The following is a 16,274-nucleotide window of genomic DNA, read 5'->3' on the forward strand; positions in this document are numbered from 1 at the left end:
TTGGACTAATTCTCAAAGCAAATCTGTTTCAGGCAATTGTGAATTCTTGTCAAACATGACACGCATATTGCTCTATTTGTCTTGGAAAATTTATTCAGAAAAGCAGCTTTTACAGCTTCAATAAATTATTCATCATGGCCAATTCAGCTGGCCCTTTCCGAAGTTGACCATTAATTTTACAGCAGCGGTTTCCATAATTCTAGTATTCAGTTTGTATACTGCTTCTTTTCAGATATGTTAACATCATAGAAGTCTGCATTCATAAGAACATAAACAGCCAGAGGCCACATTGCAAAGACGGGGATCTGAATATCAAGAAAAAAAATCAATAATGAAGGTAGCAGCAAGTACTCACAAGTAAATGCTTGTTGTCAGAGGGATGCAAGAATAATACAGCCTATCCAGGGGGTGCACGAAAGCCAGATAATGGCCACAAAAAACAAAGCCTACTCATATGTCACAGCCATTTTAATCAAAAGTGAGATTTAACTCCAGTGTACGCCTAATGAAGCCTTGCTAATTAGGTCAATTTACTAGCACTACCGCCCACTACTGCTGTGCTCCTTAATAGTGGCTCACACTTGCAGGCAGCAATAGGTGCGGTGACATCCATCACCTGTGCATCACTCATTTTGGACAATACACACCTTGCTGCAAGGAAAAGGAGCCACAGTATAGCTTTCTAACAATTATTGGGAATTACTTTGAGAAAAGCGTTTTCTACGACACCAGACTAGACCGGCTTGCCTTGGAGCATGCTCTACACCGAGAAAGTAACTCCTTGCCCCCGAACCCAAAATTTTTGTTTACCTGGCATAAGACGACGTGCAGAAAATGCTCACCTGCCCGCTACCCTCCTCAACACCCCCCCCCCCCCCAACACACGCACCAAAATATTCCTAGCTAAGGCACTGGCCCCTGTTACAAGAAATCGAAGTACCGATCCTTGTTCTTGATGTTCGCCGATCCGGAACAAGATCAAATTGGCTAGGCAAAATAAAGAAGACACCAATATCAGCCTTCCACCTGATATGAAGGATTGCTTCTAAATGTGGAGGAGAATGTACCGAAATAGCCAGTAATCTTGTTTGGTCTGTACTCCAGCCACATATTATTTATCAGGCTCAGATTTACTGGCTCTCACCGAAGCAGAGATACCAGATTGAGATCATTATTCAGAACGTGATGAGGGCAATAGCTGCTCTCCCTCTGTTCGCTCAAGAACATGCCCAGGTGAACACCATGGCAGCATTGCTAATTCAACGTGAATAAGCATGTCAGTTAAAGAGGTTGCATGTTGCAGTCACTTCTGATTGCTCGGGTGCAAGAACAGACTTAAAGCCATAGCACGGCTGTACACTGATATTCCTTTGGACCAATGTATTTTGTACAGACGCTGCTATTACAGGAGATGGAAGCACAGTGTGAGTCAGCCTTTAGTACTTCCCTCTTTATAAAAATAAGGAATATACAATGGATGTCTGCAACTCTACTTGAGCTCCATACCATACATGACAAGAGTCTGCAGAACAGGGCTGGTACTCGGTAAAGTCACGCATGACACCAATGAGGTAGCCTCATTTTTATCAAACATCACCCAAATACAGACACACCAATTCCTTGACTGCCATTTAACAGCTGAAGCAAGACAGTAAAGCCACATAGCTTTGTCAGAAGATACACAAGCTTCACAACTACTCACGTTTATTGCTTGTTTACAATAGATGCAGGGACACATCTCTGGCCTTTTCAATGCCATGGCAGATAACGAACACAACAACATCAAGAACATGTATCTACCCGCACTTCTTGTGCCAGGCTCACTTACCGTCTTTCTACCCTGAAAAGTTTGCTCTGATGCCGAAACATGCTTTTACGCTCAAGTTTGACAGCCATTGCTGAATCAATTTTGCAAGCAATGTCAAGGGTGCAGTATTCTTAACTGCAATTTATCATCCAGAAATACGTAATTTTAATAATGTGAGCACAGGCATCTTGACTCACTTATTATGAATGGAAAGAAAGTTCGCTGCTGCCCGATGAAAAGAGTAATCTTTTGCAGTTGTAGAGAGTCAGTGTAGCTAACTTCATGCAATATTGTTTCACAGCAAGTTTGTACAAAGTATCATTACAGGCAGGGAGTTATACGCCTAATTGTGCTTTTCACTTACTCTGAATGTGACCTTAAACAAAGTATTATGTGTAAAAAGGACAAATGTTCTTTGAAATGAAGCATCTATCAGCGAGTCGCATTTTGTCTTTTGAGACTTTTTAGCATCCATGGTGGAGAGATTAGATTGCCAATGTATCTCTCTAAGTCTTGCCTCTAAAGATGCACATGGCATTTAGGAACGTAAATTTTATTGGACCAGGGAGGGACGTACGGAAATACCTTTAATGAGAAAAGGATCTGCAAGGTTTCCAGCCTGGGCTCAGGCCACCCGGGCATTATATGTGGTGAGGCATAGCCTTTCCACCGCTACCCGGGCCCACATGATTGCCCACAGTTGGTCGTGGAGTTCCGAGCTAGTCAGAGCGCTTAGCCATCGCTCCTCGAGAAGGTCCGGTTCTATCGTGTCCTCTACATACATTGATCTGAACTATGTGCACTTCCAAAAGATGCGTGCCATGTCTGCGTGTTCGTGCTTGCAGAGCTTGCAGCTCGCGTCAGGGTATTGTGCTGAATTTACTCTGTTTAAATGTACCGGGTTTCAGAACGTTCTGGTTTGCAACCTTCTCCAATCTGTTTCTTGAAACCTGTCGAGTTGTTTGCGGGGTTGTGGGTATGTTTCTCTTTGTTTCATATAGTGTGTCAGTATGTCATGGTACGTGACCAGTCTGTCCCTGCTGTCTCGTATCGCTACTTCGTTGTCGTCGCCTCCCCGCAGTCCTTCCCCTTTCTCCGGAGGTTGCGGGGTGTTGGGCCGTCACTATCCGAGCCGCGGTGGGTTAGTTTTCACGCGGCTCAGTGGGCCTTCTCTTTGAGGTCGAGAGGGCCATTCATGGTTACTTCTCCCATATGTGCCGAGATCCATTTGAGGTATTTGGGTCATGTCAGAGAAACACAACTGTATGGTTCCAAAATGGTACAGTGTTACTCCGCTGTTTCAAAGGTGATTCAGAAGAGCTTTCTAACTCCATTGACTAAATTTTCAGAGGTGATTGCAATGGGTGATTCCCCTGTTACTCTGGTATTGCTATTCTGGTGCTTACTTTCAGTGATATACACACCATACCAATCTTGGAGCTCAACTTTCAAGAGCCAATTAAGAGGCATATAATGGGTGATTTAATAAGTTTATTAGGCTTTTCTAAACAAACATATAATTTATTCTTTATTTTTGCTGTCATTCTGATGGCCTTTGTTTTCAATGGCCATATTATTTTCATTATTATGGCCTTCAATGTTTATTTGCAATATCCCATATAACCCACCGTGATTAGACGTAAACGAGAAATCAATATAGAACAAACAGTAGATGTGGGCAAATGTATGTGGATTGACTTCAACAGTCACCTGCGAAGGTTTAAAATCAGGTTGCTCTATAGATTGAATAATCTCACTTGTAAAGCAGCACTAAGTGTGTTCATATGCTCCTCACTCATCCAGTATATGTAAATGTAACCAAATGTAGTATATGTAACCAGCACACTCTCAGACTTTAGCGCAATAATTTAATGTGTTGTGTTATGCTTTTAGGTTGAGACTGTGAATGGAACCATTATTAAAATGAGCAAGCTAGAGACAACTATTGCAGTGTTTATAATTTGTGGTAAGTGTACCATGATATTGCAAAAAAACATAAATAATGCTCCTCTCAATGTTTGCATCTATGCCTTTCGTTCATCTCTTAGTCTCTCTGAAATTAAGCAGCAGGGCATGGCACAAGCACTGCTGCTTACGTTTATAATGGAGTCATCCGTGGGTTTCAGACAGTCAACTCCTGTCCCTTACGCACATATGTTTTCCTATTTTCAAAACCGTTCCTGTCATACCAAAGCCAAGGTTCACTGGTCCCTCATGGTATTGAAGCTTGCTCACCAATTACTTAGAGTGGATGATACATTTTCTTGATTTTGTCAAGTGCAATCTGCCCTAATTGCCCTAATCATGGTATGAAAGGCAGGTCCTGCTGGTCCAATGCAACTTCTTTAATAAAAAAATATTATAATTGGCATGTTTCTTCTCTTGGCCACCCGAGTGCATCCTCAAAACCAAATACAAACATTTTCTTTTTAGGTGCACTCTTGAAAACAAAGGCTTGCAGCCACATGCATGAAAAAAGTACAAAACAGATTATGTAAATACTCTGCAGTGGGCCGATTATGCAATGTGTAGAGTAACTAAGGCTGCACCCCTAATGTATTAACTGTATTTAGGATTATGCAAGCTTTTTGCTACTTAAGCCATGTTCTAAAATTGCATTGCATAACCTAGCTGTATATGTGACTAAAATGTGGTAGCTCAGTTGAAGAAGCTACAAGTAGCATTCCTGTGGGGTATATTTGTTCATTTGAAAAGCAGATTTTACACAGCTGGTCATATGACAAGAAATTTGGTGTGCTCTTAATACTTCATTCCTACATTGCATATTACACTACACCTTAAAGCCCCACACAGCCCACATATAGCATCAGTTAATTAATAAAATGTGAATACCATGTGAACATCTGTAATGTTCCTCTTCAGGCGAATATGTACAGTACTGTACCTATGCCGCCCTCACCATTCGTCTACACGCTAAAAGGAAGTTCATTTATATATTTGTGTGCGAGAAAAATACTAAACAGCATTTCATCGGCATGTCATCGGCGAGCATATCTCATGACAGCCTGTCAACTGTACGTGCCAATTCGACCGAGTCGTACATACATAAGGTGCGATTCGGCAAACATGAACCTATCTTCAGGGCCAGTATATAACATGGATTCCTTTCTCGAGGTTACCGTTATTATTATTACCTACCGTCCATATAAACGATCTATCGGTGATAGTGTACGCGCAGCACGGCAAGGAAAGGTCCTAGCGAGTACGGCACCTCGATTAGGCCTGCGATATGGAGCTGCGATACAACAGAGCTGCAATACGGAAGCGACCGACGTTTCACATACCCTTAACACGCTAAGCTAATTGTTGACAAAACATGATTTTACCACTAGCGCTGGCCAGGCAGAAAGCGTTGTCGGCCGCATATGCCAAACTCGGTCCAAGGACGCTCGGGGCGGGCAAGCAAATACTTTGGCCCGGGACGGGCTTGGACCTAGGAGCGTCTAGCAGGGGAACATTCACTGGCGACAGCCGGGAAGTCAGCGAGTCGCTGAAAGCTCTTGCGCGAGCGGAACGCAAGCGAAATTCAAATATGTTCATTTCGACTACATATTTAAAATATCCGCCGTCTACAATCAGGCATCGCGAAGCATTGGGCCGCGCAACTGCTACGCAGTTAACCTAAGAACCCTCGGGCTAATCACAGGTCATATATCGAACCCCACGTCGTAAGAATGGGCCATTTTTCCATGTCCTTCACCTGCGGGCTTCCCTCACGCAGCGAGCGTACCAAACAAAAGTCAATCTATTATTGCCCGGCCGGCATCGCGTACGGCGGACGTGAGGTGGCGCACAACGACGGAAGCTTTGCCCAAGCCGGATTAGCAAACAGCAAGAAACTGCCGTATTGTAATAAGTCGTGGTTATCAGCGCGTGAAATGACATGGAAGAGCTCAATCATAACCTACGCTTATCCATGCCGGCCTGGTGGCTGTGTACGCGGATATAACACATACCGTTACAGAAAAGTGTTCACAAACAATTAACAGCCCTACTCGTGTATTTAATAACGTTCTATACTGCTCGTACCTTTGCACTAGCTGTTACCAAAACTAAGATAAATCCTAACCAATTCACCCACCTTCCTGTCTTGCTGACATAATATGACTCCTGAAAGTTATTCTAATGCATGAACATATCGTATTCACATGTGAATATATTGATTGTTTACTTCAGCATGAAAAAAAAGGATGCTCCATCTGTATAATTTCGCATAATTACATTTTCCTTCCTTTCTTTCCTTTTTTTTTTCACGGTTGCAGTGGGTTGAGTACAATATGTACAAATAAAATATGTACGTCACTTTCGCACTATACTCCATCCCTTAGGAACAGCAAATCAGCAGTCAGGATGACAGATACATTTATTTTCTTATTAATTCTTTAAAATTTGTATTCAGTATGAGACAGCTCACACTTAGCATGCTTGGTTTTTAACACGCTCTTGGTCAACAACGACACGTATGTTTGGGACTCGGCTGTAAACTGTGCAGTGCATCTTTCTCAGCATGCTTTGGAATGACAAGCCAAACCTTCATCTTCTGCAAGTGTGGAAACGGACAGCTTATGCAACTACATACCCATAACACATCTACAAACCTGTCATTCTTATACACAAGCGGTTGAAGTGTGATGTCAAAATATATGTCACTTTCATCACTCATTGATTCATGCGTGACATCTCTTCTTGTACTAATCACGACGTGGCTAAACGTTACCATCTCCAATAACATTTTTCTTTCCGCATCTGCATACAACACTTTTTGTTGTGAATGATGCAACTGCATAGAAGGTGGCATGCTCATAGCTTTAGAAAAATAATTTCTTGCAGTTCCAACTGGCATTCCTTCGTTGCTAGAGCACGTTCAGCAACATGGTGTCAAGTGTCGTCACTTGTTTGGTACCGTAAACGAGCTCCTCCAAAGTCCTCTGCTTTGGTTCTTGCAATGCCGTTTTTCAAGCATGTGTGATCTACGGAAGGACGGCATTTAACGTCCTGTTTTTGAAATCGGCTTGCATGGCTACCGTCTCGGGGAAGGCCTCGTTCCTGCGTTCCGTACGGCTATTTGTCTGCGAGTGGCAAGCTGGGTGAAAGAACGGCTGTCCCGCGGCTTATTTATTTATTTAACGTACTTCCTAGGCCCGAAGAAGTTACAGAAGGGAGTGGAAAATAGGTGAAGGACATAACTTATGGACAAGAGCATCAGCAAACAACAAAAATGTACTAGTACAATTATACAATATTAGCTTATAAGAAACCTTAGTACATAAGTATTATTTATATTTATTCAAACTACGTGATTCAACACAGATTACATAAACGAAGGTGCATAAGGGATGTTAATAAGCAGCAGATGATAGATGATTACAGTGATTGTTGGGTTCTTGTCCAGCGGGACTTATCTTGCTGCATTGCATGGTGGATTTAGTAAGCGTCGCGGCAAAAGGCATTAATCTGTTGCTGATAGGGGTTTCTCGGACACTGCTTAACGAGTACGTCGTCCACGAAGTATTTCGCCTCTTCTGCCGCGCTACCTTCCAGCAAGGCTTTCGTTTCAACGAAACGAGTGATACGGCCGCTAGGCCGGATGATTTACTTATTTACAGAAGTGTGTGACTGGTAATGCATCAATTAGTCCATTTCAATTTGCTGTAATGGTCGGAAAGGCGGTTCAATAAGCCGTAGCAACGCCGACGACGTTGTCGGGGGCGTCTTCCTTCGGTCATGGTCTCGGCATGCCTAAACGTAAGCAGTACTTCGCTTACATTCCCGCTACCATAGCAGCCATGGTGCGCCGCTGTCAGGTTGTCACGTAGGCCTCTGGCCGTAGTTTTGATAGTACCTACAGGAGGAGTTAGGTGAGCTCGACTGGCGGGAAGGTAATCTTGAAGAAGACGTCGTTCATCAAAGAAAACAAAATATTCGCCTAAATAGGCTTTGGAACAATATCGGGTTTGCTTTCCACGTATCCAACAGCTTTTTTTTGTGTGTGTTCCCGCGTCTGCTCAATACCTGCCAAGGTACCTTAGGGGTTACGGCGTGGCACCGCTAAGCACGAGGTCGGGGCCTAAAATGCCGACCACCATGGCCACGTTTCGATGGGGACGAATTGCAAAATCAACCGTGAACCGGGCATTGGGGGCACGCTAAAGCTCCCCTGGTGGTCAAAATAAAGTAATCTGCAGTCCCGCGCCACGACCTGCTTGATAATCAAGTCATCCGTTCGTCACGTAAAGAACGAGGATTCAATTCAGTGTCTGCTCACTGCTTCTGGGTGAAGTTTTTTGCACTTATTCTTCCAAGGAAGACGCCATCCTCTTGTTCACCTTGCTGGCTTGCTAAAGGGCCGCGGGATAACATATTGGCATACAAGTGCTTCTGCCCAGACAACTAAATCACGTTGGTGTTAATCTGACTGTCTGAATCTTCACCGTGAGAGCGTCTCTGAAGCTCCCTTTAAGTTTTCCAGCAAACGCAAGGCATGGTGGTCGCTTAGGACTGCAAAGGGCCTCCTGTAAAGGTACGGCCGAAATTCTGCCATTGCCATTGCAATGCTATTTATAGCGTTTTCCTTGATAGAATGGTTTTCTTTTGCTTGTGATAGCTGCGAGCTAGCGTTCGTTGACGTAACCGGTAAGTTTGAAATCTCTTTTTTATTTTTACTTTCATAGCGTCGATGCCTACTCTACTTGAGTCGGTGTAGATTTCGGTATCCTTGTCCTTCTAGGGGTGTCATCGATGTCTATTGCAGGCGTCTATTCAATTTTTGAAGCGATTCAACCTCCGTTATTCACCATTTAAATTTCACATCTGATTTTGTTAGAAGTGCCAGAGGCACGGCCGTACTAGCAAAGCCATTTTCAAAACACCCATAGGCACATGTACCAAAAATTAAAAAAAAACTTCGGTGTGGCTTCTTGTGAACTTACTGCAGAAAATCTGCTATGACATCTGTCTTTTCAGGGCAAGCACTGATTCCAGATTTGCTGATGACGTAGCGCTGGAATAGGAGGTTTTCGTACGCTTTTCTTTTTGTACTTCTGGGTGGGCCCCGGAGGCCTTCAATGCCTCAAGTACTGATCAAAACAATCTGAGATAATCGTCGAGTGTTTTACCAATGACGACTTCGTCACAGTCGACGAGATAGGCCGCTCCTTTAAGTCACCCCAACATCTTATTCTTAGCCTTACAGGCGCCCTACAAAACCCGAATGACACGACAGTGAAATGGGCCATGCTGCACAGCCGCATGAGCGCGCTTTTATTTCGAGCAGTCTCATCGAGTTTTAATGGCGAGTATCCTTTTTCGAGAGCCATCGAAGAAATTTGTCATTGGAAAGGCAGTTCAATGAGTCTTCAATTCGAGTGAGCGGGTGTACGTCCTGCTTTCACGATTTCTTAAAGCGACAATAGAGGCTTTTAGTTGGGTTTCTGCTACCACCCACGCACGCACCGTGTGAGGAAGTGCATACGAAACACGCGCGAACGAAAGGGCAATAGTTGGCCTGACACAAAAGTTGAGAAGGGCTTGTTGGCTTGCATGCGCACGAGCCGGTCGTGCGCTACTCAGCGCGGCCACATGTGACCTTTGGAACTGTGTAGCCAATATCAGCCACCAATCAGTCAAACCACGAGACAGAATTGTATCTTCGGCTATCATCATCATCAGCAGCAGCAGCCTGGTTACGCCCACTGCAGGGCAAAGGCCTCTCCCATACTTTTCCAACGACCCCGGTCATGTACTAATAGTGGCCATGCCCTGCCTGCAAATTTTTTAATCTCATCCGCCCACCTAACTTTCTGCCGCCCCCTGCTACACTTCCCTTCCCTTGGGATCCAGTCCGTAACCCTTAATGACCATCGGTTATCTTCCCTCCTCATTACATGTCCTGCCCATGCCGATTTCTTTTTCTTGATTTCAACTAAGATGTCATTAACTCGCGTTTGTTCCCTCACCCACTCTGCTCTTTTCTTACCCCTTAACGTTACACCTATCATTCTTCTTTCCATAGCTCGTGTCGTCGTCCTCAATTTGAGTAGAACCCTTTTCGTAAGCCTCCCGGTTTCTGCCACGTAGGTGAGTACTGGTAAGACACAGCTATTATATACTTTTCTCTTGAGGGATGATGGCAACCTGCTGTTCATTATCTCAGAATGCCTGCCAAATGCACCCCAGCCGATTCTTATTCTTGTGATTATTTCCGTCTCATGATCCGGATCCGCCGTCCCTACCTCCCTTAGTAGATGTATTCCCTTATGAATTCCAGTGCCTCGCTGCCTATTGTAAATTGCTGTTCTCTTCCGAGGCTGCTAAGCATTACTTTAGTTTTCTGCAGATTAATTTTTAGACCCACTCTTCTGCTTTGCCTCTCCAGGTCAGTGAGCATGCATTGTAATTGGTCCCCTGAGTTACTAAGCAAGGCAATATCATCAGCGAATCGCAAGTTACTAATGTATTCTCCATTAACTCTTATCCCCAATTCTTCCCAATCCAGGTCTCTGAATACCTCGTGTAAACAGGCTGTGAATAGCATTGGAGATATCGTATCTCCCTGCCTGACGCCTTTCTTTATTGGGATTTTGTTGCTTGCTTTATGGAGGACTACGGTGGCTGTGGAGCCGCTATAGATATCTTTCAGTATTTTTACATACGGCTCGTCTACACCCTTATTCCGTAATGCCTCCATGACTGCTGATGTTTCGACAGAATCAAACGCTTTCTCGTAATCAATGAAAGCTAAATATAAGGGTTGGTTATATTCCGCACATTTCTCTATCACCTGATTGATAGTGTGAATATGATCTATTGTTGAGTAGCCTTTACGGAATCCTGCTTGGTCCTTTGCTTGACAGAAGTCTAAGGTGCTCCTGGTTCTATTTGCGATTACCTTAGTAAATAGTTCGGCTACGGCTATAGCCGTATCGAAAAATGTGCTCTCGCGGATACGCGAGAACACGGGAGAACGTCTCTCAAAAGCCCGTAGAACTCGCAGCGGAAGCTACGTAGCTTTTTAGAAGCTGTGGGCGCACGCAAGAGACCGTGCTTGCTCCTGCGCGCAGCCCATGCGCACTGTCGCCTCCGGGGGTTTCCTGCGCACGCAGACCTGCTGCGAGCGCCCAACTAAAACTGTCTAATAACATACGGGGACATTGCGTTTCATAATTTTTTTAAGTGATTGCTACCGACTGTTGAATGGCTGGAAATTTCGCGCAGCATTTCCTCTACTTGTTTGAGTACAGTCTCTCGTCCACATTTCCAAACATGGTGCGGGCTGTGACAGACTGTTCGAGCGCGTTTTTTCGGTTGTTCTGTGTTGCTTTCTTTATAAATATTTGATTATGAAAAGAACGCTCCTATAATATAGGAGGAAGAAAGGTAGTTGACTTAGTTTACGCCCGGGAAGACTCGGATTAATGCCGAAAGGTTGTTCTGCGAATTCCACTGGTGAAGTTGGTAAGGTGGACTTCGAGGGGATGAGCGTATTGCTGACTGCCTTATATTCGGCGTTGAGACTGTTAAAGTCCGGAACATTGAGTGAAGTCGCTTCTTTTTCGCGCTCAGCGTGCCCATTAGCCCATCCGCCTGTCAGCCCACGCAACGATTGAGTGACGTTTGCGAAAGCCATTAAAAGGTTCTGCGAAACAGGTACTATGTGATTAGAACAGACTCCATTTTCGTACTATGTCATGGCGGCATCTTGCAATGTAAAGTATATGTGACGCAGCCTGTCTTGAGAGTTTTAATTTTTTAATGTTGTGACCCGTGCGAAGGTCATGAGCCACGTTTCTTGCCGTCTGAAGAAGCAGGAGTAAGGTGCCTCGCTGCATGGTTAAAATAACGATCCTTGATGCTGACACAAGGAGTAGCCATCGCTCTTGACTTTGGAGAAAACTCAGCTGTTCTTTGAGGCAGTCGTCCGCACTCCCATAGCATACCTTGTAGCCTACGCCTAACACAGTTGTCTTACACAGTGGCGTTATCCTAATGATTTTAGCTTGCAAGGTACGTCGGCTACGAATTGAAGGAGCCCTTCCACACGACGCCACGTTGTAGTCACTTGCCAGAATAGAACTGCTGAGTGCGCGGACCAAGAATTTAAATGTATGCTTTGCCAAAATTATTAGGAATAAACCAAACAACATTAACAACAAAACGATAGCGGAAATCACAATTGTCGTGCTTAGAAATCTGAGCTGTTGGCAAAGTGCACCAGCTTTCATGCAGGACCGCGACGGCTTGGGCTTGTCGGTACATACTCTACAGCTGAACAGCGCGCAAAGACGAGGGAAATGAAGGGGGAACACACACTGTCGTTGAATGACGACTGAATTCTTGGTTAAGAAGCGACGTGCATATACCTATAGAAAACAAGAATACATCATTGCGCATGACTACAAGTGTGAGACACCGATTACGTTTTCCCAGAATTATGTACGGCGGTTGTTAACATAAGTTCTGCCTCAGCCAGGGCCACAAATGGAGTGCTGACGCAAGACGCACCATTCGCTGCGATAACGGCAACCTGAAAGATTTGACGTGCACGAGCCTTAATGTAGCGTTTTGCGGATCGCGCACCGTGAGAAGTCAGGCCCCTTAGTACGGCACACATGACACGTACTATAGAGTAAGACCAAGTTGCTACCCGTACCTCAGCTGAGACTACAGGCATGCTCTCTTAAACGATTGTGTAATCAACGACCAGTCTACACAGTGTAGGAGTGTCCAAAAGGTATAGGCACTTCGTACACCACCCCGGCTTCACACTTGACAAATGGTGTGGCATGCTTTTTTCTAGGGACTGCTTGTTGAGGTTTGTCGTAACTGTCCTGTCGACAATGTCGACCTAGCTTATTAGGCGCCGACAACTTCAACGCCTACATGCTGGGCGACTCTTTTTATACTGTGAGGAATGCCATGAAGGTAAGGTATGATAGCGTACCTGCTTCTGTCGCTGTCTGGCTGCCTCACCGGAGACAGTTTTCCGCACTAAGGAGTAAGGAGAGAATACGGATATCCGGCACTGAGCAGCCTCTCCACTTGGGAACAGAACCCAGTGGGCACATTGTATGCAAGTCATAGGAATTCAAGGGCTATCGTAGATTCCAGCGTGATCGCTGATGAGCGCGTAGGTTCAGGAAAGTACGTTATTATTCCTGTAGAGTCACCAGTCAGATAAGGCAGCGCTCTTTCACTATTCCAACGGGGACAACATCTTCGATTTTTTTTAGAAATCTACGGGCGTTCAGCTCCAAGCGACCATTTGGTCATAGTGATTGGACGATGAAAAATGGCGAGGAAAAAACTTGAATTATGCACCTGTGTCAGTAATGGCCAGTAGGCTTGATTTGTTAAATGTAACCAATTCGCTTTGGGCATTAGAATTGCCTGGCACATATGAGAGAGGCTACAAGAAGTATGTAGTCAGTTTGGCCTAAACCGTTCAAAACATTGCTCTTATGAACAGCTTCTATTCTTTATTTTGATTTTTCAGGCAGCGCTGATCTACGGAAGCCTAATGTATCTCATCTTCTGGACTGGATTTGATGTGAGTAACCACAAATACTCTGGTAAAGGGAAAGCTAAGCAAAAACCCATGTAAAACCATTCATGTCATGCGGGGAACTTCTCCACCTTGGACTGTCTACTTGGACCCTGAATTCGCTGTTTAGAAATTCTACATATTTTAGCAAATGCATCTCAAAAGGGCTTGTCCCTCGTTTTCGCTTTCCTTTGTTTTGTCTATTGCACTTCACCGTGGTCAAATATGGGTCACCGACTACCCAGAAAGTTATGTTCTTCTTGAAGTTTCATTTGGCGTTAACTGCAATTGTGAGCTCCATCCTATCTCCGTAAATGAAGCACGCAACGGCTTCCGTAGGTAAGCGCAATTCCGATGTAATCCATGACCACGGTGTTTATGTAAGCTGAGTTTATTATCTTGTGTGCGTGGGCAAATTCTAATCCCTAAAAAAACTGTTCTACTCCAGAAAAAAAAAACACGAAGTGAGGTCATAATTTACACGGCGCAAAGCGCTAGTGTAGTAATGTGGTGTTTATCCTGATGAAATTTCTCTCTCTCTCTCTCTCTCGCTCTGTGCATTCGGGCGTGCGTGTGTGTGCATGTTTGCGCGTATGTATATGTAATATGTGTACTACATCTCTCTCTGTGTATATGTGTGACATTTATGTATGTGCGTGTATGATCTGTGTCTGTGTTTATGCCCCCTTTTTGCATACGTTTGTTTTGTACATGTGGGCCTATCTGCCTGCGTGATTGTGTATCTATGTGTCTTTCAGCGTTTATATGTGAGTGATGTGTCTACATGTGAGAGAAGTGTGAGTGTTTATGGGTGTACTCCAGGCGACAAAAGCCTATGGACCACGGTATCTCCAAAACACGTGCAATTCCTCAGAAACTTGTAGCAGTAGCGAGTGAAAACTGCACACGACAATGTTCTTAGCATATTCTAGTCGAGGCTCTAAATGCAAATACCAGACGGCGCGATGAGGTTGCGGAATTTTTCTCGGATTTCATGGTCCGTAACATTTTGTCGCCGGGTGTAAGACTGTGATACGTGCCTGTCGCCGGAGCACGCTGCTTGTGTGCGTGTGTTTGTGTGCGCGTTGGTATGGTAGCGTTTTTATGTGTGGTCAGGTGCATCTTTTCGTGCGTGCGTGGTGTTCGCATGCGTCTGTGTGCAGTGTGTGGTGCACGCCGGTCTTTATGTGCGTCTGACGCGTCAGTGTGTGTGCACTTAACATTGTGCGCGGACACCTGAGCTAGTGATTTCTGCAGTATCCTAGCCTTCAGGACAGATTAATTATTCCATCTTTAGCACGTCCTGAACCTCAACACTGATTCATGGGAAATGCATCTGGGGGACGGGGGCCGAAGCGCTCAATGATAGCTTGAAACGCCTGTGATTATCTAACGCGTACGGACAGCGCGCTACGCGAGAGTATTTGGGCATTGCGGCCCCGATGGTATGCGGCCACCAGCGGTCTGAGGCCGACCACTGGAAGCGTCAGCGCTGCAATTGTTCTTCGGGCGAAAGTTGCATGACAGGACATCGATTCGGCCCGGCGAGAGCGCGCACGCTGATTTCTTCGCGCAATTTAGAGGGGTTTCTTAATGTTTCTTTCTTCTGAGTGCTGCGCGTTGTCGTTGAATATTACTGACTGCCGTAATAAACAAGAAAAAAATGTTGCTCGGTGCCTTCTAGGTGCTCTCTGGTATGCTGATCACGTCATTTATTCGGCCAAGGCCGGTATCTGTTCTAATTTGCTCGGATTGTTCGTTTAGAATGCAGCGACAAGCTCGATTCTATGCAAAAATGAACTCGTCAGATATCTTTTTGGCAGCTTGAATGAGTTAAAGATAATTCATTGTTCTTCACTTATCACTAAGTTGGGAGTATGTCTAGGACTGTCAACGTTCAGGGGGTGACAGGGCTACCTTTCGCACAGTCGGAAATGAGTTGTGCCAATTTTTTATTCATTTTCAGCTCGATCAGTGAGCCTTAACTACTCTGTAACACAAACAGAAAATAAAATTCCATTAACTTCACACTTGAAAATATAAGCGGTCTTCCCAACGCACTCCGTATATTCTGGCGTTTTGTTTGGTATTTGTTGTTGTCTTCATGTGTCTTCCTGGCCACAAACACAAACTTACAGCAAGGCTCATCTCCTGTGTTGTGCATTGGCGGCATTCAAAAGCGAGACAACAACGCAGCGTGGCATACGCTTTTTTTAAGAGTCAAGTGAGCGCTGACACCGAAAGCTTTCCATTGTGCGGTCGAAGAAAGTTCATATAGCTGCTACGGAGATTTAGCCATCAAAGGTACCAGGTACTACATGCAAGAACTGTGCTTACACCACAAACTAGTGCAGGTAATGGCGAAAACATTTATATATACTTAGAGAACACTCTGACTGAACCTAACGACGCGATAAGTGTGCGGGCGCGTTTTTTTTCCAGTGTAATTAAACAAAAATCAGAGGATGCCTAATCACCCTTTGTGAGTTCTGAATGCGAATGGATTAAGACGTAAGCCCTAAGTGGCTCATGAGTGTGCGGGCGCAATGCGTGGCGGACGCATGCAAGCGGTGATCACCGGCGAGGGGAGCAAGGAGAGGAGGTGGCATGCCAGTAGCGCTGTGCGAGTAGGCGCGTGGGAGAGCGCGAACATGCGCGCGTGGGTGCGCGCACATCGGCGACAAACCTTGCAGCCAAATAGCTGTGATATCATCCCATACTCAAGGCCACGGGGGCGTCCGTTCGCAGAACAGTTCGGAGAACAGCTGTAGTGGCATTCATAGACAGGCTTTCGCCTATCGTAGTTTAGCTCAGCACAGTCCGCATAGATTTTTACTGTCCTTTTCAGCGCCGCTGAGCTGTCCTTTGGTTTATGAACTCTTCGGGCGCCAGGGAGCGCGTTGACGT

General features: G+C 45.0%; 1 protein-coding gene across 7 annotated transcripts in view; it reads left to right on the plus strand.

Annotated features, from left to right (window-relative positions):
• The window catches only part of LOC139050390 (uncharacterized), a 527,729-nt gene that overhangs the window by 503,742 nt on the left and 7,713 nt on the right, over positions 1 to 16,274 (plus strand). For all 7 annotated transcript variants that reach the window (XM_070526672.1, XM_070526673.1, XM_070526674.1 and 4 more), the window contains one exon: positions 13,320 to 13,373. In XM_070526672.1, the coding sequence (XP_070382773.1) occupies positions 13,320 to 13,373 (54 nt within the window). The remainder of the gene's footprint in view (positions 1 to 13,319; positions 13,374 to 16,274) is intronic.

Source organism: Dermacentor albipictus, chromosome 10 (assembly GCF_038994185.2).
Source record: "Dermacentor albipictus isolate Rhodes 1998 colony chromosome 10, USDA_Dalb.pri_finalv2, whole genome shotgun sequence".
Classification (NCBI taxonomy): domain Eukaryota; kingdom Metazoa; phylum Arthropoda; class Arachnida; order Ixodida; family Ixodidae; genus Dermacentor; species Dermacentor albipictus.